Source organism: Dermacentor variabilis, chromosome 3 (assembly GCF_050947875.1).
Source record: "Dermacentor variabilis isolate Ectoservices chromosome 3, ASM5094787v1, whole genome shotgun sequence".
Taxonomy (NCBI): Eukaryota; Metazoa; Arthropoda; class Arachnida; order Ixodida; family Ixodidae; genus Dermacentor; species Dermacentor variabilis.
In genome coordinates this window covers 116,667,571-116,691,656 of record NC_134570.1, presented here as the reverse complement: position 1 = coordinate 116,691,656, position 24,086 = coordinate 116,667,571, and the positions used below count along the sequence as shown (strand labels likewise).

At 46.3% G+C, this 24,086-nt stretch overlaps 1 protein-coding gene across 1 annotated transcript in view; it reads left to right on the top strand.

Annotated features, from left to right (window-relative positions):
- The window catches only part of LOC142574704 (Na(+)/citrate cotransporter-like), a 51,531-nt gene extending 28,218 nt beyond the window's left edge, over nucleotides 1-23,313 (top strand). Inside the window, exons 7-11 of the mRNA XM_075683733.1 lie at nucleotides 1,872-1,979; nucleotides 4,684-4,864; nucleotides 7,164-7,316; nucleotides 17,434-17,571; nucleotides 23,052-23,313. Of these exons, the coding sequence (XP_075539848.1) occupies nucleotides 1,872-1,979; nucleotides 4,684-4,864; nucleotides 7,164-7,316; nucleotides 17,434-17,571; nucleotides 23,052-23,198 (727 nt within the window). The 3' untranslated portion in view covers nucleotides 23,199-23,313. The remainder of the gene's footprint in view (nucleotides 1-1,871; nucleotides 1,980-4,683; nucleotides 4,865-7,163; nucleotides 7,317-17,433; nucleotides 17,572-23,051) is intronic.
- The last annotated feature ends 773 nt before the right edge of the window (nucleotides 23,314-24,086 follow it).

The window sequence follows — 24,086 nt, the reverse complement described above, 5'->3', positions numbered from 1 at the left end:
TGTTCGAAAGCAAATATTTTACCGCGGAAGATGAGCATTTTTGCCGTGCCGAAACGTCCCTTTGCTTAAATGAGTGGTCGTCGGAAAAACATTTGCAATTCATTGACGTGAATTTACTGAATTCGGGTCCACCTATATTGCAATCTTAACCGATGTACAAGGTTAATTTAGTCTGCAACCATCAGTCATAGCCGGTGGCGGCGCTTAAATTCTGATGGGGGCGGACTGCAGAAAGAGTCGTTATGGTGCTGTTAGGTGCACAGTGAAAAGCTCCGGGTGTTCAAAATTAATCCGCAGCTCTCGCTTACAACGTTCTTCGTAAGCCACTCTGCCGATTATAAATGTTAAACACCATATTAAAATTAATTTTACAACTTATTCATCGCAGTGCGAATGTGTACGAAGCGTATGTATACCATACATAATTCGTTGCGCATTAACTTCATTGTGCCTGTGGCTTCCTTTTGCTCGTTTTATTTTTTTAAGACCCAGTGTTGCACGTAATGTGCATCATCGCAGCATAAATTTGATGTCATAAAGAGAACAATAAATACAAGAAATAAACAAGAAATTTCACTTTTTCAGTTATAAAACTCAGGAGATCTCCTGTAAGCGCGATAACTTTAGTTGGTTGCCTTTTGTGCAACCCCAGTGGCGAAGGTAAAGACACGCTAGTAGCGCATGCATTTTCTTTGTGGCGAGGCGTACGCTTTCCGGAAATGGTACAAAAAAATGAAGGAGCTCAATTAAAGTGTGGCTACAGTAATACCTGTACGCCGATAGGGTATGCTGAAACAATTTTTTTCTTCAAACAGCGTAGACGGCACTGAGCTTCTCAAATTGCAGCTTCTCAAATTTTATTATTTGAGAAGTTCAATAAATAGTTAACAATTAATATGTAATTAGGCGGAAGGCAAAAAAAAATGTCGAAGTTTCGCCCGAAAGGCGAAGCATTGATTGCGATGGCAAATTAGTGGACAGCTACACCAAGTAGGGAGAATACTTTTATCGGCCGCATAAACTTGCGAACATAGGCATACCAACTTAATTAACAAGCATGGTGTCACGCGTGCGCAAACCAACATGAACACAACTCCCTCAATGGCCGCGGAAACTCGCTGTCAAAACGGTGCAGTCAGGAAGTGCGGCCTCAGCTGCGTGCCGAATTAACCTTCCTGCAGCCGCTCACACCAACGCGATGTGCGCCACCAAAACACGGCGCAGCGCGGACTCTGCACCCGTCGCACATGGCTTCCAAGATACAGCGCCCCGGCCAGGCGCGCGCGGCCGCGTAACCTCACGGCGACGGCGACGGCAGAAATGCGCCTGGAATGTCCATATAATTGATATCGCAACAAAATAAACTAAGCAAACAACATTATCTTGATTCGATCCACCTACGCGGCATTTGCATATTTTTTTTTTAGATCTTGGTGCATGATAGCTGGGGCACCCGGTATGCACAACACATAGACGCGATGACACTCTCGTCTAGAATACGTGCAGAGTTCTTTCAGTGCCCTCCTAATCTTTTTTTTATTTATTTAAGTTTCATCTAAAAGCGAAAAATATTTGCAAATGCTTTCCGCCTACTAAATGGAACTTCGTTTCATGCAAAATCACAAGGCGTTCGGGACGCCGTTTCATAAATTTTGTGCAATGCCACATTTGGCGGTGAAATAATACATCGTCACAAAATATTTCGAACCACGTTCCAAATATTCTTTTTTATTTTATTTGGAACACCATTCATTTTATGTGGATAATAGCCGAAATATTTGTTTTTCGCATATACTTGGAACCTACGTAGAATGATACTTAAAGTGCGATATAGCCGTTGCATAACGCTGATCGCTGGCGCGCCCACGCAGGCCTTGGGAAGGCATCATGGCGTTCTTCTTTGTCGTGTTCGTGCTGATCCTCTTTACGCGAGAGCCCGTCTTCTTTCCTGGGTGGACCTCGTTCCTGAGCGTACAACGGTACATGCTAACACTTGTTACATTAGCCACTCACGTGCGCAAGTAGCCAAATGAAAAAGTCATCGATTGTTTCGTGACTATGACACCTGACACTAACGCTGTATCAGCCACAAATGTCTACGGAACGCTGTATCTGCGAAGAATCTGGATTGCGGCAAAACCTGGGCACAAGACCCACAATTAAAGCTTCCATCTTGCGTACGGCTTTTGAGATTTACAAAGTAAACCATTAAATTGCAAGTACCGCGTCTTCACAGATCAGAAATTCACATTTCTCGTGGAGTCCATGTCGCGTAAACTGAATGTGTGTTGATGTGTTTCTTTGTGCCGTCCACCTAAACTAGAAGTTCGAGGACATGAGCCAACTGGCCCGATTGTTTATTTTTGTTTTACACTTTGCTGATAGTATGTGTACCTGTCGACAGCGTTTTGGTTGCTGTGCGTTTAATTTTTGTTTGTTTGCTTGCTTGCTCGTTTGGTGGCTTTTGCGTTTCTTTAAGTGTTTGTTTTAGAACAAGAGGTGGGACGCGTGCTTTGCATATGCGCTGGCCATTCTGTGTTCTTGATAACGCTGATAACACGGTGCTTGATAACACGCCGACATCATCTGATCAATTTATTCAGAGAAAATTGAAATCTCCAATAAGCAGGACTGGTGCGTTGGGACATCAATCGACCAAGATCTATCTATCTATCTATCTATCTATCTATCTATCTATCTATCTATCTATCTATCTATCTATCTATCTATCTATCTATCTATCTATCTATCTATCTATCTATCTATCTATCACGTTTACTGACCATTTTGAAGAATGCATATAAATACATATTTTACAGCGGTGCTGTTAATGCGACTAGAAGCCCAGAAAAACAAATGTACATTTTCATGGCTTTGTTTAAAAACTTACTAACTCAAGAAGTTTATATGTTCAAGAAATATGTGGAACCTAGGGACAATTGGCAGGCAAATTTTGGAGTGTTTGAATTAGGGGTTAAAGTAAAATTGCCAAACTGTCTTTTTTGGCCTGTTTAGAGGCAGTGAATGGACTCTTAAAAAAGCTTACCCGCACCCCTTGGATGTCAGGCAGCCGAAATATGATAATCACGGGAAATAGGGACAACTCTATTGCTGGCGCGTACTGAAAGTTCCAAGTTCGTACTTTCATTACGTGTTCTGCAACCACTTACCGAATAGTCGCTTTCTTCCAGTGTTTATTGGTTAAACGAGTCGTGCAGTTTTGTTTTTCTCTGTCTTCTCAGAGATCTACGTGAAGCACGCTGTTTATATCTCGTTGAAGTAGTACGTATACAGTTTTTGACGAACCATAAATGTTTAATCTGTGCTGGTTAAGTATGAATTTACAGGAACGTCCTTATTTGCGCGCCTCCGGTGTGTTTGTCTTAAAATAACTGTACAAGATGCCAACATCAACTTAACTGATAACAAGTGAAATTTGTGGCCAAATTTCTCCGTCCCTGGTTAATTATAAGTGTTGCAAATAATTACCAAAGCCACATCTCTATTGAATGTTCATTCTTCATAGCAGGTCCGCAGTTGGTTTCGATGATCTAAGCAAGCTATCCTAAGAAATCAAGGTCTTTTTAGCCGACAGACGGATTTGGCGTACCTGTCATTGGCCTATCTTGTAACCGTCCTCTAGAAAGAAACGATCGGTTAGGCGACTTGTAGATGTTGTATGAGCATGGCAATTGTAATAAATGATGCCTCGTCCTGATCATAATACGTTTAATACTGTGCAACTAAGAATATAATGAAGAATGAGTGTCAGCTGCCTTAAATGGGGTAGGATGTGATCATCTGCAGCAGTGTAGCCCTCTCCCGTACCGTGCCAAATGCATCTAAATTAACTGCCACACCCATCTCCGCACACTCCACGCCATCTGGTAGATGGCGTGGAGTGTGCGCGTGCGAAGTTAAATGCATGTGAATAAATTATAGCGTTTGGAAATCATTTCTTTAGCAAGTGCTCGAAAGCGGTATTGGCCATATTACGCCCTATTTCCTTGTGTCCCGAGAAATCTCTACTTTACACAGAACTCTGGGGAAAATAAGGGCCACGATATAGACTGTGTGCAGGTGAAAGTCAAAGCGTTCACGTTAGTTACTGCCTGTGCAATAAATTACCTATTCAAGCACTCCACGCAAGGTCACTGGAGGCAGATTCATTGAAATTTGGGTTGCGAGTGTGCATGGTCGAACAAGCTGTATTTTCTTTTTTCATATCTTCGGTGCCTGGTTGTTTCAAAGCGGGTATCACATCACCCACTGGTGTATATACAATTAGAGATACAGGCTATCAAAATGTCCAAAGCTCTAATTTTTCATCTTCAAATCTTAAAAATCTTCATTGACAGATTTACCGATTGCAGCAACGCGCAGGAAACCTGGGGCGGCTTGCACGGACATTTAATAACGAAAATAATAACGAACTTAGAAGGCGTTTCTAAATGTTCCATAGACTACTCCTAGTCCGCACTAGAACGCGTCGTCTTCAATTCGTTAGCCGCCCCTGGTCTCAAACAAATCAAGTTAATCTAATGTATTTTTGTGGTATTTCGGTGTTCACTGTGCTAAAGACAAATGCCCTCAAGTTATCGGCAGCTTCTATACAGGTATAGACGCCGCAGGTAGGTTGATTCCTTTCAACCCTTCGCCCTTTTGCCCGCCCGCTCTTTACAGGAACGTGGGCGACGCGACTCCAACGGCACTCGTATTTCTCCTGCTCGCCTTCATGCCTGTCCAGGCACTGGAGATGGCCAGCAAGGACCGGGCCCTGCACTGGAAGTCGGTGCTACCCCACATTCCATGGGGACTGGGACTGGTGCTTGCGTCTGGAAACGCTATTGCATTCGCCGCCAAGGTGAATGGCTGTAATCTACAGAAGACGAACATACGAAACTTATTTCTATGCTGTAGCTAACTGAATTCTAACAGGCGCGCAGACGAGGACCGGCATATTCCCTGTTCTCCTGCCTATGCCGGCACGCCTAACCTTAACAGCGAAGCTGTTTATGGCTAGGTTCTGGCGGATGTCGTCTCCGTTGACATAGACCAACTGTTTTTCATACGTGGGCCGATCTCGATGATAGTGCAATGACGGGCCGACCCGCAGTGGAGGTGGAGCAGGTGTTAAAAACCCCCCATACGTGGGCCGATCCCGAAGATAGTGCAATACCGGGCCGACTCGCGGCGGAGGTGCAGTTCACCATAAAGGGGCCCACATTCACAGCTTCGCTGGTCGTCCTTTTTCACAAAGTGGAAGGGCACGGAATTTTTGTAGCCTGATCTCCTGCAGACTAGCTCAACGTTTCGTCGTTTTAATTCCAACGTAAACTCAATCATCATACTTATGATGTTACCACTGAGAGTCTTAGAAGGCCCAAAGGTGGTCGCTCGTCAAAACCGCATGTAATGAAAACATGTCATAGCATTATCGTTTATATCTTTGCAACCACACCACCTACGCGCCTTCCTTAGGTAAGAGGAAATAAGTCATTACCCGGTCATGCATGTGTTGCCACATGCAAGACGCAATTGGAGCTAAATTGAGTCGCATGCGTGTTCAGAGAGGAATAGATCGGTAGTATCGTTGTCTACCCGAGCTGGAATGGTTGCGTTTGAGGGAGCTCACAATGTTCTGGTAGGCAAAATTTATTAAACCAAAACTGGTTCTCATCCGGAGCTATAAGTCCTACAAGTGTGCAAGTTGTTGCAAGAATTGCATGCTTCCTTGGTAATGAGCCCCCTGCGTTCGACACGTGCCGTCAAACAAACAAACAAAAAGATGGTGTGGAGTGACTCGGTTAGCAAGACAGATGTATAAATAGCCCCTTTTACTACGGTGCAACGCATCCGTCTCCAAACGGAGCGCGCAAGCGCAGGTGATTAAGGCAGGTGCAGGATACCTAACCATCTACGAATGTGGCAGTCTCAGAGGGTGCAGTACAGTCTCGGGTCGCCACCAGTAAGTGGGACGTTTTTATTGCCGAACAGCCTTTTAAATAAACAACGAACCCAATACGAACAAAGAGCGAGCACGATTCAGGTATGTGCTCGTGGTAGTGATTGTGTGATGGCCTTTCCAACGCTGTCATCCCAACTTCATCATTGGACTGCTGCCATGGTTCCGTCGTCACGCCTTCTGCGCTGACCCAGTGGTCCCGTTGTCTAGTCAGTTGGACTACTAGGTATGTGCTCGTGATTGTGATGTCGTCGTGGTCTGTGCATCGTTGTATTCCATATTTTTCATTTGACTCTCGCCATGCCATCGTCGTCACGCCAACATCGGCACGCCATCATCGTCATACAGCCGTCACGCATTCGTTGCCACGCCGTCGTCGTGATGCTCTCGTGCTGTCGTCGTCATGCCATCGTCGTCATTCCAATGTCCTCATGACATTGTTGTCACGCTGTCGATGTTTTACCATTTTCATTATTTCAGGATCGTCGCCTCGTCTCCGCCAGGCTGCCGTCGTCCTACCGCTTTTGTCCTTACATCGATGTCTTCTTTCTCGCCATTCCATCGTCGTCAAAGCGTAGTTGTCACACAGTCGTCGTCGTGCCGTCATGTTCATGAGCGACCTTGGCAACCGAGTGCCATATTAAAGCGGCCCGATAGCGGAGAAAGTGTAGATGTTGCATATAGCGGAAGCAACTCAAGTCTCGGAATGAGCGCTAAAGATTGTAAATAAACTTGACTTCGGCATAAGGTGTGTCACATTGCTTGAATGCTAATCGCATTTCCTTTTTGCAGCGACCGTAAGATGGATGCTGCCGTAATATTTTTTTTTCATGTGCGCTATTTATTGGGATGCCTTCGCTTGTCTCATTCGCTTTTTTTAACGCGCTTCAGTGACTTTTGAACGTGACTCTCAGTTAATCGTATGCTCAAAACTGGATGAAGCTATTACTGTGCCAGTGCTCAACTCAATGACCTGTGCAGCAGCCTTCAAAAACATGAACTGAAGATCAAAGTGGCCACAAACCGATAACAGTGCTATGCCTGGACGACCATTAGGGGGCATCTGGGACTCGTGTAATCCCATTACTTTTTTATTTTCATTGCGACTAGACTGCACTGAGGGCGGCTACTTTACATATAGATCGCTGTTGCAGAACTTGCAAAATTTGTGCCATTACCGTATGGTATTTCGATGCAGAAGTGCGGGCTCACCGATTCTCTGCTGGAATGGGGGCGGCGAGGTCGCAGCCCGTTCACCTACCAGACCCTGCTGACAGTCGGGGCGTCTATCCTGGCCCAGATGGTGCCCGGTCACATAGACGAGATGCGCATGCACCGGCTTCTTGAAAGCGTTCGTACATTTCTCTCTTCTTAGTAACCCAAGCAAACTTTTCTGTCTCTGTGCTCTTACCCACTCGCCTCTTTGCAACGCATGAAATTTGAGGAGGGAAATTCGAAAAGGAAGAATGATCGTTCGACGACACGCTCCTCCCCCCCCCCCCTACTTCACTGCTACCCTCTTAATAAACAGTGCAAGACATTAGCCTTGTTTCTGATAGTCTTCGGTGGCAATATTTGATAGAACGCACATGTAACCATAATGGTTTTGGTGCGTGAAGGTAAATAAGATGTGGCCTATCCTTACCAAGCATGTAATAAATGCAATTTGGCCTTCCCAGGGAAAATTTTGCATTGTATAAGTTTCTTTTCTTTCTAGAGGGGACAGGTTGCCTGCTATCACGTTTCATTTTTTTTACAGATTCTATGCTCCAAAAGCAAGAAAGATGCAGTTTTGGTAGCAGCGCAAACGACAAGTACATTTCCGGCATTAGATCTTCTTAATCTTTTCTCTTAGGGCACAGACCAGATCCTATTACAAGTGACTCACCGTGTCTTAGTGATTATGGCCACTTTTCGTGTTGCCATAAACTTTTGATTCCACCAAACTTCTTCTGCCTATGACGCCTTCGTCGACTGATGATGCTTACCATTGGAGCCGTTTTTCTGTGGAATAACATTGTCCACACTGGTAAGCACCTTTTTGTTTGTGTAGCTGCAAGTGCTGTCAGGTTAAATATTCAGCTTTATATACTGAAGGTCCAGTCCTCAACGTTTCTCTCACGTCGACGTTCCACTGGGCGAGTTTGGAGACAGGGAGCGCCACATGTCATTTAGAAGAGCAATCAAACAGTGAAGGTTTAAAATGTTGTAATTGTTTTGGAGAAGTATTCACTATGTTTATCAATTCGAGGGTGTATGAAACGGCTGCAACAATATTTCTTTTATTATAAAATTTTGTTCTCCGAAAGCTTCCGCGGTTGCAGTTGCATAATCAGGCCGCAAAGCACCACGAACTAAGAATGATGAAGATTTGATGCCTAATTTTTGTTTATTCCTTTATTTGTTTGATTATTTGTTTGTTGGTTTTTTGCTTGATTTGTTGGCTCATGTTTTTCCATAAGCATGCATGTACATTGAAAAGGAAGTCAAGAAAAAAAGAATAGGCAGTTTTGCCCGAAGTTGAAGCATTCACAGCCATCGTAAGGCTTAGAGTTGCGCTTGAACTTCTCGGACGTTGTTGTAAGTACACACGGGTGCAAGTGCACGCGGATGCGCCATACGCTGGTGCGCCTAAAATTCTAGCACCCTGAATAAAACGCCGTGTAGGGTCTGTAATGGCATCGCACAGGGGCTACTACGCCGCCAGTGAAGAGCGGCGCCGGCAAAGTCACATCGATTTCATATTGCGAGCTGTAACGTTTGTGGCGGCGCGACTATAGCCTGCAAAGCCGACGAAAAAGAGCTCTCGTGTGCAGGTAGTGCGAGCATAGAGCGCGCTATAGTACGCTTGGCGTGAGCGGCCTCAGTGTCCGCCCCTCCCGAGATCCCGCTGCACCATGGCTGGCCTGCCGCAATAAACCGTGGCTACGGCAGCTACCTCTTCGCGCCGCTTCCTACAAATTGGTGACCCGGACGGCCAAGCCCATATATGCCAGCATCAGCGCACCGACTCTACCAAGGCGAGTGAAGTGGCCTCACGCAGTCCTGTAGAAGTCCCGCGGTTGGAGTGTATCCTCGAATTCTACATCGACATGCCGCACATATGGTTCATCCAGATGGAGAATCACTGTTCAGGCGCCGTTTGCCACCCCCGGCCTCAAGTTCTACGACGACTTCGGGCAGCCGTCCTTGCTCGCTACGGCACCTCGAGCACTCACTCACAACAGCTCTCTCCAGTTGAACTGCCGCGTCATTCCTCGTCTTGTCGACCCACATCGCCTGCGCCCAATTGTGCCGTTCGGCGGCACGCGCCGGCCCCAGCATCAGACCTCTACTCGGTTCGTGAGCTTCCTCCCCAAGGAATTCACTGGGCCAAACGCAAGCGCTTTTGGCTATTCCACGGCACGCCACTCTCTTTCCTTGGACACTCCCGCAATCTGCCCGCTTTCCTTACGGAGGCACCTCACTCATCACCTATTCAAAAACTCTCCCACTGGCTCCGCTAGGCGCAAATTTAACTCTAGCAAGCACCACAACGCCGCAAGCACAAACTTCAGGATGCTTTCAGCGACCAGCGCAACACTGATGCTATCGGCATTCGAGATTTCACCACAAAATGAGCCTTCCGATCTTGTGCGCTTGCACCTTCCATAGATGCATGGCCTACCGAAGTTTTCAGGAGCGGCTACCATCTGCTTTCTTCAGTTCGAGCATCACGTCTACGTCTACATTGTGAGGGACCAGCACTTGCGCAATCTGCACGCAAGTCCCGCGCTGCCAGACGGTGTACTTTTGGAGCTCCGACTTCTACAGGCCCGGACGTCTACGAGAACCTGCGGCAGGCCACGATTTTGCACTGAGGCATCATCGTGGCTGCGCCTTGTCGTAACCTACGCCACAGGTGCTGTCAGGCACGTCTCTCTCGGACTGCGTGAACCCGACACTATCAAAAACGACACCATCTGCACACTTTGCCATTGGACTTTATTCAATCGCGTTTCGCACTAGGAGCGGCGCCCTGTAGAGGCACGACTAGAGCCTCCAAAGCAGGCGAAATAGAAGAGGGCTTGCGCGCATGTAGCGCGAGGATAGAACGTGCTAGCGCGCTCGACTTGAGCGGCCGCGCTGTCGGTCGCACCCGAGAACCCGCGCACCATGGCTGGGTGGCCACAATAAATGTGGCTTCGGCAGCCTAGCTCTTCGCGGCGCCTCGCACACATTATTTTCCACTTATTGATAGACTTAGATTAGTTAAAGGGGCCCTGAACTGCTTTTCATCCAAGACGATAGATGTATATGAAGTTAAAGGGACACTAAAGTGAAAACTGATTTCTTCTGCATCAGTAATTTACCCTTCTACAACACCAACAACACCACTCTTAGAAGGATAAGACGTTTGCTAAGCCAGAAAAAGCGCAAGAACGAAATACGAGTGGCGACGCCTACATAGTTTCCCGCGCGTCGGGGTTGTGACGTCTTGGATTTTGATGGCATCTTCTAGGGCCTACTAATAATATGTAGCGGTACCGATTGATTACGTTGTGTTCTAAAAGAACCATATATTAAACATGGCAAGTTTCGGGAACCTTTATTCAGCCAACGCGGCCCAAATGTGACAACATGCTTTGGAATCCCTGACGTCACGCTGACGTGCCGACGCTGGAGTTTCGGCGCGAAATTCAAATACTGATACTTGGACCTGCATTTTCTCATCTCATAATCAAACTATATTTTTAATGATGCCTGCAGGGTTCTCAAACAATGCTTCATTAGTCTAAACTGATTTAATGTTATGCTTTAGTGTTCCTTTAAAATGTGCTATTTGGGAAATTCTTTGCCGCATAACGTGATTCAACGCGTTCAGCAAAAACAGAGTTATTGGCAATCAAACGAGGGCATTCGCGCTGCTTCCGCTCCTTCTTCGGTGCCTTGCACTGCGAAGGCTACGGTGGAGCGGGGCGTGCGCAGAACACTCCGTTTTTAAATGTCACTGTGGTGCACAGTTCGAAATTTGTTATGGATGTTAACGTAAACGCCACTACTTCCGATTTTGGTGCCTACGGCCCGGTGAACGTAAGCCAAAAGCGGTCGTCTTCAGCGAGCCACAGTGCACTTAGCCAATGGGCTTGTGGCGGCACCCCGCGGCGGCGGCAGCGGTATCTACGCTACATAGCAGACCGTAGCTACCTATAGCAGCCGCGTAGGGGAATCCGCTTTATTACGAAACAAAACGACGAGGAGAAACTGACTCGTAGTGACGTGAGCCGGAAGAGGTCTATTGCTATGCCTCACGCAATAAAACTGCGTGGTGAACTTGCCGAAGTCTTACCTAAGTAAATGGTGACACGAGCACAAACAGCATGTCACAAAAAGCAATTTTGCGAGTCATGATCAAATAATTCAAGTATCAATAATTCGTTGCACAGACGCGTACTATATATACGTACACGCTGGAAAACTAATTGCTAATAAACGCTACGAACCGTGCACATAGAAAGAAAGCTAAGCATGAAAATAAGAATTGTTTCAACGAAGCTATTCAAACGTTTCCATCTATGCAGTAGACTCCGCTAAAGTGGAACCTGGAGAAAACAAAAACTTTGCTCCGTTTATCCAATAGAAAGAGAGCTCTAGAGAGACAAGAGAGGGAGGAAAAGCAGGGAGATTAACTAGACTTTGGCCAGTTTGCTACGATACACGTGGGGATGGGAATGAGGGAGTGAAAGAAAGAGAAAAGACACGAGTCTTCACCATACTTTCACAGTTACTAAGTCAGGTGCAGCATATCTAAAGTCGGGCACACAAGTGTGTCGCCTTCAGGTATACTGTAGAAGAGCTCGAATGACTTTCTGGTTTGATGAGTTTTGAGGCCAGGCCACAGTTTAGGCGAAGCACACGAAGCTCACCAAGAATCTCTTTATTCCAAGAGAGTCTGGGCGTTCTCGCATTACTGTGGCAAAAAAAGGGGCCTGTATCGAGCCCTCCTTACAATATTGACTGCACTTACAGGCCCTACCATACCTGTGAATTTGGGTATTCGCTAAATAAAAAAAACCTGCTCTTTTGGAAGTACGTAACTGAGACGAGTAACGAATTATATTAGAATCTACACAAACTTCGGAAGGAAATTAAGGTGACAATAAAACGGGCCAAAAATTACCACTTTATCTCGAGTGTATAAAATGAGTCTATCAAATATAAATAATTGATGTCCCACTCAACGCCACTGAGTTGTCCTTCCGGTGATGAACCCCTCCTCTGTGGTGGCCGGGCCCACTCAGTCTGAATGAGCAATATGCCTTCGCGCGGGCGGAAAGGCGCGAAAAACTTGACGATTTACGAAACAACTCCATGAAGTATCAACAAGCGGACACACACGTGAAGCGAAGAGAGCCGGTACTATGCAGGCGTGCACAGACACACTCCCTCTTGTCCCCACACTTCCAACACTACATACAAGGTTTGCCTGGTAAACCTGCTTGCATGGCATGTGGCGGCTTCCCGGATAATGCTCACATTCTGCGGGATTGTCCGGGGAGCCGTCTCGCTATTCAGGCTAGCGTTGCCAAACTCTCACCCACCCGTAGACCTACGACACTTGAGGAGTGGCTGGCGGGCTCGTCCTCCGACTACGTGCGTGCCATGATCGAGCTCACCACGACGCTCGGCTTGGCAGACAACTAGAACAAAGCGGGCGAACCCAGACCGGGGTTCTTGAATAAAGTTTATTCTCTCTCTCTCGCATTCAAGCGAGCGCGTTGAGAGAGATAGAGATTCTTGTTATTAACGCTTGGCGCGCTTTGATTAGACCTTACCGAAGTGCAGTTAGAACGCAGGCAAGAGCTTGCACAGACCTGGAACGTGCGGGAAAAGAAGACATTTCACGAAAGCGACTGCAATGCTTTCGCATTCTAACAGATACACAGTCTTAGGCTCTCTGGCGTTTTTTTTTTTCTTTTTTAGCGTAAACACGTTCCCAACTTCCCAAAGGTCCAATCAAATTAATAATGCCATCACTTCGATAGTCACTGACACAAATACAGTGACTGCACTGTGCAGAAACCCTCCACGTCGGCTCAATGGCGATGATGATTTATTGGCATGCTCTTTGAAACGGGGCGGTGACACATAGTCGCCTGGTCTGCTTAAGTTACTCAGGTATGCTACACGTGCTTTTCACTGTAGCATTTATTGTATACGGTACATTCCTGTATACATTAAGTGAATGTCAGCGCAGCGCATCGCCGCTGCATGTGATTGACATTTCACGGAAAATCGTGAGAACCATAGAGTCCTCTTCAGCCGAGGACGGCGCTGCACTGAACTTGGTAAAGTGTAGGAAGTGCTTTCAATAGAGGATGGCTTGACAGTGCGGGGTTAAATTTCGGAGAGAGGAGGCAGGGTGGTCAGGTGCGCTGCAATATTGTGGGCGGAGCTTGCACTGAATTCTTAGGTCGTTTCCGAGTGTAATTCGCACCCGATACTTAACTGATAAGTGCTACATTGCGAAGCGCTATATAGACCCATGTTAAATATTGTCAAGTTCAGCAACGGTTAAGGAGCACTCATGCAATCAGGCACACAAATGGAGACGAGGAGGCGGATGAACAGATTTTGGGGGCGTACCTGTGCCCGAAATTCCCAGCAACGCTTATGTGGCAAAAAAGTCGGCGATCGTGGAATCAAAATTGAAGCGGCTTGCGGCCTTTCGAGTTTCATATATGCGCAGAAAGTTGCTGATGATGACAGTCATAACGCACAAAGAAAGGGCCCCATAAGTTAGATCTATTCCAAACGGTTTCTATTAAATTTCTTCCATTAGCCTTCCGCAGTCGGTCGAACATTTTCACGCCATGCCCGCTTCGCCTGTCTGTCAGGCAACGTCGCGAAAACTGCGAGAACTCCCCGTCTCGTATATGACGTGCTCGCACTGATTAGGCATGACTAGAAAAAAGAAATGGGCTCTTACTAATTTTACGCCTTTTTCACCATTGGGCATCCTTACCTGGTCAAATTTCTTTCTCAGGGTTCGCCCACTTTGCTTCTCTGTCACACGACATCAGACAACCTCGAGAACTCGCCACGTAGTAAATATGCAATAGTGTGCCAAAGAAAATTGATTTTTTAGAGATTTTATCTGGGCACTGGAGCGGCCACTGCCGACCGCTGTGGCTCTGGCTACACGCAGCTACGTTTCTTGCATAGATTTAAAAAAAAACTTTCATGGACATTTATTGCTGTAGAGGCCTTTCTGCATGTATTGCTGTAGAGGCCTTTCTGCACAGCGCTCTGTCAAGTCTTCCTCACTGAGGACCTGTTTTAGCGGCATTTTTAATTCCCCGTGGCACGGCGCCTCAAATTTTGACCACGCACCACCAGGTAAGCAAAGGGGAGCGAACCAATCGCACGCGCCGACGACGGTCCCCCCGTGCGGTTATCTATACATCCGCGTGCTAGCTCGGACCCACCAAATCCCTCTCTACTTCTGCGCTCTTGGCTTCTTGTCAGCCACTTAGATAAGAAAAAAAAACTGTCAGGGTAGCCAACGCTGTTCGCTTTGAAAGCAACCAAAAGTGACCGTTTATTAACCAGAGTATTTGATTCGAATATTCAAGCAGCGGTCGGGTCACCGCCTTATGCCTACGTCAGCATTTACGTAAATTTTGACGTCGGGACATTGGAACAAAATCAGAATAGAATAGTTTAACGCCATATGGTCCCAGGTTGGCGAAAGGACTGGAAGCGTCGCGTTGGAGATACACTCGGGGGGTACAATGAGGGCGCAGGTTCGAGAACAGTTTACCGCGCCTCGAAGCGCGTGGGCAACGAGACAATTCGCGCTTCGAAACGTATCATTGTAATGTTACACGTCAGCAGCGATAAAAACTATAAGAGATCGAAACAAGCAAATCAAGCAGCAATATATAGCAGTGTACAAATATATTGAAAGAGCTGACATAGTGACACAAACTTAGAAATCAGATTTCGGGCATCCATAAGCGGGTGCACCCTCTTCAGGGCGCTCTGACCCACACTTTCTCTTAAAATGTGAATTCTGGTGTTTAGAATAGCAATACCTAGACATGATTATGAGGCACGCCGTAGTGGAAGACACTGGAATAATACAGACCAGCTGGGTACCTTCAACGTGCACCTAAGGCTATGTACACGAGCATTCTTTTTTTTTCTTGAAGCGAGGTTTGTTTCGGTTCACAAGTTTCGCTGGCGATATGGTCACGCGAAAAAAACCCAGTTGCTGCCAGAACACGGCAGCTGCGGGAAAGGGTGGTTTCATAAGTTGACAACTGCGCTGGAGCGTGTGTCATTAGCAAGGATTCCAGCTGCATAGGTGCGCGCTTACGACACACGCGCAAACAATGAGAGCAGTTTCGCTGCCGCCGGGGAGGGTAAAGGCAGGACAGGGTGTCGCGCGCGCTGCGCCGGCTTCGTTTCCGTTCAGTTTATTTTCGGCAAACGGATGGGACGGCCACACGTTGTACGTTCCCCCGAGGAATCGGCAGCCTTTGACGAGCGGCGGCCATAACTCGCCCGTGAAAGGGCTCGACGTCGGCGCGCCCATCCAGCCGTTAGAGCCGCCCGAGCCCAGGCAATGCGACAGCAACCAGAAGAAGATCCCGAGCTGAGGGAGCGGGAGCCCGCAGCAATCCGACACTGTTACGTGGGGGTACTTTAGCGTAACGAAGGTTAGCTGCACGCAGGACAAGCTTCGCTTAGCCCGATTTCCCCATAAGGGAAGGGTTGGTCTTTTTTTTTTTTTTACACTTCGCCCTCATCGCCCTCATTTTCATCTGACCTCTCGCTGTGAAAGTAAGACAGTGGTGTAGATGGAACATATGTGAGGCTGATGCAGGAACAGGGCACATGTGATCAGGCGAGGGTGACAGACGCCTAAGAAGAGAACGGTTAATCTTCGATTATATACTCTTAAGTGTTACCGCAAGTATCAACTGCGCCGCTGGCTCAATAATGGGTGCAATGCTCCCAGATAGATTCCCGCACCAGAGTCTTTGAAAAAAAGGCTGCCTTCGTTATTGCTGTCCTGTCTCAAACTGAGTGCCCCAACGCCGAGTGCGAATCACGAGACGACGATTTTTAGAAGAGTGAAAATGAACTCCTGCGTAGCGGGAGACGTTGCCAAGACATAGCCCGCAGCTTATTGCTACCTTTGAAAAGAAAGATGTACAATCATTGCCTCAGCACGAGGACAGGACTCTGCTCTCGTGGAACTCCTTTTTGTTTCAAATCATCCCTCGATAAAGGAAATTTTAAACACAAAATAAAAACTGTGGTGTGCAGATAAGTCTCCTTCACGAGTCTGACGGCTTGCGTTGTATTAGCTGCACGAACGCTTTCGAAGAGAAGTTCAACCCTCCGACCGTTGAAAAACTCAACGCACAAGAGTATCCGTGTCTACGTTGCACGTGCGTTATCGCAAGTAAAATCTTATGATATTAAAGAGTCCTAAAATTCTTTTTTTAGTCCGTTGGGGCATACCTTTGCCCCAGTGGTAACCACCGTGCATTTTTGCGCGAACTTCTTTCTGTTAACGCTGCGCTGCTATAACTTTTACGTCTCTAACGGCATACACGCATTAGCATGACTTGAATGTAGTGAACGCAGACAATTGGAAGAAAGGCAGCTTACATAAAATTGACAATGGTTATTGTTGGAGGACGAGACAAGCTTTGTGGAGGTTGCCGCCAACGCGACCACGGCCACATTTATTACGAAGGCAGACACAAAGATGAGCAGAGCGGCGAGGGCTGCTGGCAGCCCAGGCGATGGTGTCACCTTGTTGTCGTTCTTTAGTGAAATAGCGCAATTCCCATGGGTATTCGGCCATGCATAGAGGGATTAAACGATTACTATCGTTGGTTGCTTTTAGCGAAAAATAGGGTCAAATGAAATTAATAAGTTGCAAACGCGAAATCAAATGTCAACTGTCACATGTATGAGTAATAGAATATCTAAATATTGCAATAAAAGATTATGCGAGTATAAAGAAAAAAAAGAGAAATTTTAGCATGCATTTTTTTTTTTTGCGCTGTAAATTGCAGAGCGCGTCGCAAATGTTCCTGTGGCTATTACCCGAAACGGTAGCCTCAAGGAAAAGGGTTACGGAAGAGTCAAATTCAAGCCGAGATTTCGGAAGGGTTTTCTCAAAAACATTTTCTTTGGAATATGAAACGCCGAGATGCTAAAAAGAAATTCTGGAGGGATTCACTCTCAATTCACGAAGTACACAAGGGTGCCAGATGTCCATTTGCTTTTCTCTCTTCCTCTTCGTTGGCGGCGCGGCTATTGATGATTCGCGGTACAGCTCCAAAAAGTGTTTAAAAAGTAAACGTGTAGTCTCTCTCTCTCTCTCTCTCTCTCGCTCGCTCTCTTCTGTGGAAGTCCCAAAGTCCCAACGTATGCGGAAGATGTACCGTTTCGTGCACTCGCAGGCTTACATAGACCGCGTGCCTCCGTTGTACTACGCCTGGCCGGTGTCCACGGCTTCCTGCTTGTCCTTCGTGCTGCCCAGCGCGTCCTCCGCCAACATCATGGTCTACCACTATTCCGACCTGCTGTTCACGGACATGGTCAGTATTCTGCTACACCGCTTTCGCTTAACTCTTTAGGCGTATTGCGTTAAAAATAATAATCAATCAGTCAACAATAATTTATTCACCAAGCCCAGGAACAACTGTAAGGACTGAACGCTGGCGCACGCATACACACAAAAAAAGTGCAGGGGAACGTCAGTAAAAAAAATCCGTACAGAACAATTTTGAGGAAAAAAAAGGTGTGCGTACAACAACGCGCAACGTGTATGCAAAAGAAAAATGAGGAGGACAGCTGAACAACGGGTCGAGCTATGACACAACAATGCAAAGCTTGGAAAAGAACAAGGACAGCGAGTTATAGAAACTATCGAGATCGTAAAAATAGGCGTTATAAAGACTCAGTATACCGTGCGCGCTTGAGTGCTGGTGATGACAGGCAGGAACGCGGACGGGTCAATGTTTTCTGGTGATATTGCGCGGAATACGAAACATGACACAACTGAGGAGTTCTGGCCAAGTGTGGATACCATGAAGGAGTTAGAAAAGAAACAGACGGTAAGTGCGATTACGTCTGCAGTGAAGTAAGGGCCATGACAATAATTCAACAGTGCTAGAACAAGGTCCAGTGTCCGTTTTAGCAAGCAGCGGTGATGTGTGCTTGGAAAATTTTCCTGGACCTAATATATAATGTCCGACGACCGACGCGTATTCGAGATGAGGAAGACAGATTATTCCGTACACCTTGAAGAACGGTGTAGGAGAATTGAATTCCCTTGATAGTCTGCAAACAGAGCCAAGAGAGCGCATACCCTGCATTGCAACACGTTTAGTGTGAGCGGAAAAGTGTAAGGTTGTATCGAAAAGCACATGGAGATCATTGATTTCACAGACCTTATGTATACGCAATGGTACAGCACCTACAGAATTATAAGAAATACTTGCAGTTTTGCGTCTGAAAGTCGATGACTTTGGTCTCAGCAGAATTCAAAGTGAGGTTATTATCATTGCACCATTTAGAAAAAGAAAACAGACCAGACAGCACGATGATGTTGATGTCATCGGTGTGTAGAAGGAATGAATTCAGAGTAGAGGAATGAACATCATTACACAAAAATTTTAAAACTAGTGTTTCTAATACCAATCATCGAGGGATGTCGCTAGTTGCCACGTAAAGAAAAGAAGACGATTGGTCATTGACGTTAACATAACATGATCTATTAAGAAGATAACTGCGTGAGAGATTTGCAATCGGAGAGTCAACATCAAATTGCATAAGCTTGATCCTAAGCAGTGACTGCGTGACCACACCAAAAGCTTTGCTGAGTCCACATTAAACGGTGTGAAGACTCCCCCTTCGAAGTACCGGTGAGGAAGTGGGTGTCATGAGACTTGCGAGATTTGTGATAGTAGAGCGGCCAGAGAGCAATCCATGCTGATTCCGAATCAATGAGTTCTTCACAGTAAAAGACAATATGTTGTGAAGAGGAAGCTCGAAAACCTTCGACCTGGCACAGAGAAGAGAAATCGAATGACAATTCGACACGTCGGTTTTACAGCCAGACTAAAATACAGGAATACCACAAGTTTTCCGCATGTGAGGGGAAACTGGAAGTATCCAAGGAGCTATTACATATAGATGTCACTAGTGGGGGCAAATACACTGCCGTAAGGTTTTAATATTGCGGACAGGTTGCCATCTGGACCGCAGGATGGGGAAGGCTTCAAGCGCTTAGGTCATTAGCTGATGAGCTTTTCATCAAACAACACAGTACTGGATGTACGAACCGTCGTCTGCTGACTGTAAAAATAATAATCACGAATAATAATGCCATATTACATGTCATAACTACAATCCGATTATGAGGTACTCCGTACTCGGATCCTCCGGGTTAATTTTGACAACCTGGCTTTCTTTAATGTAAACCCAATAAATGCTACACGAGCGCTCTAGCATTCCGAGTTCATTGGAATGCCGCTGCCGAGATCTAACCCGCGACCTCGCGCTCAGTAGTGTGACGCCGCAACCACTGAACTACCACGCAGGGTACGAATAATATGGTAACCGGAAAAAGGTCTTCAAGCTTACTTACGGTAACATTCAGAAAGCAATGCTATAGAAACTTGAGTCAACTTCAAGTGCGAGCTACTCTGCTATCAGGGCGTCGAAATTTGTACACAAAAAGAGAAAATTTTGCAGACCCCGAATTCCATGGCGAAATCGAATTTTTTTTTTCGAACTCTTCGCAAAGAATTCCAAGTCAAACTTTGCACAACGATTATCGAATGCTCAAAAATTAAATGCCGGCTGTCCCAGTTAACGTTGGCCAACCTGTCAAAAGAGAAAAAGACACGGTATAAGATAGGATTATAAGATCTACGGTGTTCGGTCGTCACATGTCTGACGACGCAACACCGTAGGCCTAATAATCGCTTTTGGTAACTTCATTCTTCTTTAACAGCTTACGCAATATTATTTGAGATACTCTCTATACTTCTAGAATTTGAATGTGCGCACCTGGATGGCAAAGAAATATGAAGCGATCGTCTTGAGGGCACCTGTAGTCGCAAACTACTGCGCCCAAGGGCATCAATCTCTGTTTTTGTTTGCATAATTGTTTTTCAGCATGCCACTTCTTCTCTACTGGAGCAGACAAACCAGAAAGGCGCAAATAACGTAGTTTCCTCTTCATTATCCCAGAAGACTAGGGTAAAATTCAGGCAGGTAGAACAGCTCACAAAATAACCAAAGCCTTATTTTTATTTTTAACACGATAGCTTTAAGCGCCCCGTGTCGCATAAAATCCGCCGTACGCGTCCCGCGTTCATCGTCGACCGTCGGATAGGACAAAATAATTTCCAACCACGCATGCCCTCTATGTAGCGCAAGGAAGTTACTCAACTAATTAAATTTCTCAAGGTAAAATAAGCCAGAAAAACCGTTAACTACGAGTTGCCGACAACTTACAGACATGTAACCATCGCATTGTAATTTCAATATACAAGAAAGCATAACTGTGTTACGTGGAAACTGAAAAACTTGGAGAATGCTTAAGCTTCGCCTTCAAGAGTGGAACGCGATAGCGTTATCACACCCCGTTCGCACCGCCCTTTCATTCGCTCGGCATGCTCTTGCGCCACACAAAGACGAAACGTGCGCCTGAGCACCAGAGAACTCGGTGTCTCGGAGGGACAAACGATCTACGCGAGCCAAACGTCGCGATCGGCACGGACAGCCGCGCCGCTACGCGCCATGAAGGCGGACGCGATCATGCGGCTGACGCGTCGATGGGAACGTCCTCTATCTCGCTTGGGAGCACCACGCAGACGCATGACTCCTTGCCAGCAGCATGGCACACATCGCAGGGGACGCTTTCCCACCAGACATACTACGGCGCAGCGATCACGTAAGAAGCGTCCCGCATCGGACGCTGCACCTAGGAATCGCGCTGTGAGCGGAAAGAGGAGCCGCGTCGCCTAAACACAAGGGTTCGAGTGACGCACGCTGGAAGTTGAAAGGGGAGAGAGCGAGAAAACTTATTAAACGCAAGGGTATTGGGCTATCTTCACACTGGTCCCCGCACGGCCCCAATGCACTCAAACGAGACGGAGGGGAGAAGCGGGCGAGTGGCGCGCCACCTGTCGGAGCAGTGCCGTACATTGCGAGGAGGGGGTCTCCTATGTTTGCCGCAAGATGGCTCTGCGTGTGCGCCAAGCACAGAAGAAATGTAGCGGAAACGCACTTCGCTACGCATTTAACTGCGACTTCTGTAATTTACATGCTCATAATTACCGAGATACACCGCAGTATAGCTTTCTACGGAACGTTTCTAAGGCAACACCACATTCACTAGAGGCGTTTTCGTCTCACTTTGAGCCATCGAACTCATGGCTGAGTGGTAGCGTCTCCGTCTCACACTCCGGAGACCCTAGTTCTATTCCTATCCAGCCCATCTTGCAAGTTGTTTTTATTTATGAATTGCCTTCAGCCATTTTTCGCTCACGGCCAACGCCGACAACACCGGCTTTTCTGCGACACGAGCACACTCACGCGCGCAAATCTCAAAGGCCACGAAGCGGCGCGCCCGGTTTCTTGCAACACCTCCAAATGGCGCTCGCCTCCTCCGGATCGCGGCCCACGCAAGAGGCCGCATTTCCACCAGCAAGCTCGTGTTCCTACATAGCGTTCGCCGCTAGCGTTTCCCGGTAAACATTACGGTTACATAAGCTGCAGTTGCTGGCAAGCGTGACAAGCACTCAGGGGTCTTCGAATTCTATCCCGTTCCGCTCTTAAAGGTGAAGCTTAAGCGTCCTCAAAATATTTTCCTTTACTTGATTTCTTTCCTTAGACGTGCGCTGTAAGAGGATCCCCAGAGAGAAGGCAGGCAATGCCTTGCGGGGTTGAAGCCGTACCCCAGGAATACATTAAAAATGCAATTAACGCATCGAACAGAGTTTCTCCTGGCTTACGATGAAAATGCGGTAATGGAAGCCTAAAACAACATTGCACTTTAATAAACGGTAACAGATCAGTAACAAGCTGCGTACTGAAAATTGAAGCTGCACAGTAGACGAAACAAACAAGATTACAAGACGCAAGCACAATGTGCTTTACAAAACAAAAGTGGACCAAGAAGACAAATTCACAGATATATGCTACATCAATAATTATTTCAATCACTCCTCACCGCCCAAAGCTAAATATACGTTTACAACAATAATACGTGGTTATAGGGGAAACGAAGGGCATGTGCCGAATAGTACACAATTGCTCTGTAGTGTGTGACCGCATTACGTAAATGAAAAGGTGATGAGATTTTCCATAATCAATACCTCCCAGAATGGCTTTTCAATTAACAAAATAATTTCGAGTAATCATTTTTCTTACATCTATAATGTTTATTGTTCTTTCTTAATTCTCACACAACTAGTTCTCAGTGGAGAAAGCATGCTTACGCTCATATAACGCAAAAAACATCTTTGTAACTTTGCTTGCTTAAAAAAATGATTTTATGCAAATATGGCATTTTTACTCGGATCAGGGTATGGTAGCACACAGGCAATCTTAGTCACCGTGCCAGTCGGAGCTGTTATTTTACCTGTCACACTTGTGAATGTTAATAAATGCATCCAGTTCTGAGTGAATATTTAGATATTATATAGAAATTTAAATGTTTTATTTCTACTGAATCATTTTACTTCGCTTCAACGGTGCCTTCTCCGATTAATTCTCATTGTTTACTTTATCTAGACGAAGTTTCAAAGCACGCAGCGCACTCTGCAGATAATTGTATTATGTTCTTCACGTTTTCACTTTGTTTCTCTTCGTTCTTTTCTTTTTTGCTTTTCATTTGCAAGTGATTTTACCGTATTGGTGGCGCGAAGTTCGCTGTCTTGGAATTGATATATGAATGTGTAGGCGCCTGCCTGCAATTCGTTTGCAGATTCGCACGGGTTCAACGAATGTTTTTCCGCGCGACACCGTGCATGTTCTGAACAATAACTTGCCCTCAATGCAGGTGATCCCTTCCCTGCTAAACCTCGTCGCCAGCGTAGTGACCTGCCTGTGCTGGTACCAGGTCGTGTTTTCTGGGACGTTCATACCAACAACGATGCCGAATCTGCCGCTGAACAAGACCCATGCTATCCTGTACATCGACCACTGACTAGAACGAAGAGTGGCGTCTTCTACAGACTTATCAACTATATCGTTTCGAGTTCAATTCGATTTAAGTAGCCAGCGAATTACTGCACTCAATAAAAAATATGTAGACCAACGCATCCTCGATTACATTATCGCCGAACAAAAGCAAACAAAGTGCCACGTCACGGCAAAACATTAAGCACAATAGTTGCCTGTAATGCACAAACAAGTAAACAATTAAACAGAAACAATGCCCACCAACACAAGCCCCGTGACAGTATAGGGAGCCTTAGCTTGTCCGTAAGCGTATTGACCTTGGCAGAACACCGAGCAACCGGTGACGCCTACATGAGCAACTGTGTTCGTGGAGGCACCTGGTGAGGCAGCGTTTAACCTGGACAGGCACACAGCTATTAGCAGTAATCAGCCATATTCTACTCAGCTGCTGATATAGAGTGCTGGCAGTGGCGTAATCTTTAATATACAGCATATTTTTTTTATTCCACAAGAACACCCACGTAAAACGAAAGAGAGGGCGCTATGACGTAAAGCTGTTCCAAACTTTCATATTCCAATTCTGCAATCAGCCCTCCGCGAGTGGCTAAACAAATTTCGGGCCACCCCCCCCCCCCCCCCTTCGCGTGTCCGTCACGCGACGTCAAGAAAACCGCGAGAGCTTTTCATCTCATATGACGTGTACACGCAGATCTTGCATGAATGGACCGAACAAAAGAAAAAATTATTTCTGATTCAAAGCCCTTTCGACATTAACCCTCTGCTATTGGTCAAAAGGTTTCAGGCTGCACGAACTTCACCTGTCTGTCAGTCGACGTCACAAAACAGCGAAAACTTATTGCGTCAAAGTTACGTGTACGCGTTCAAGATGCGTTAATACGCCGAACAAAACTGG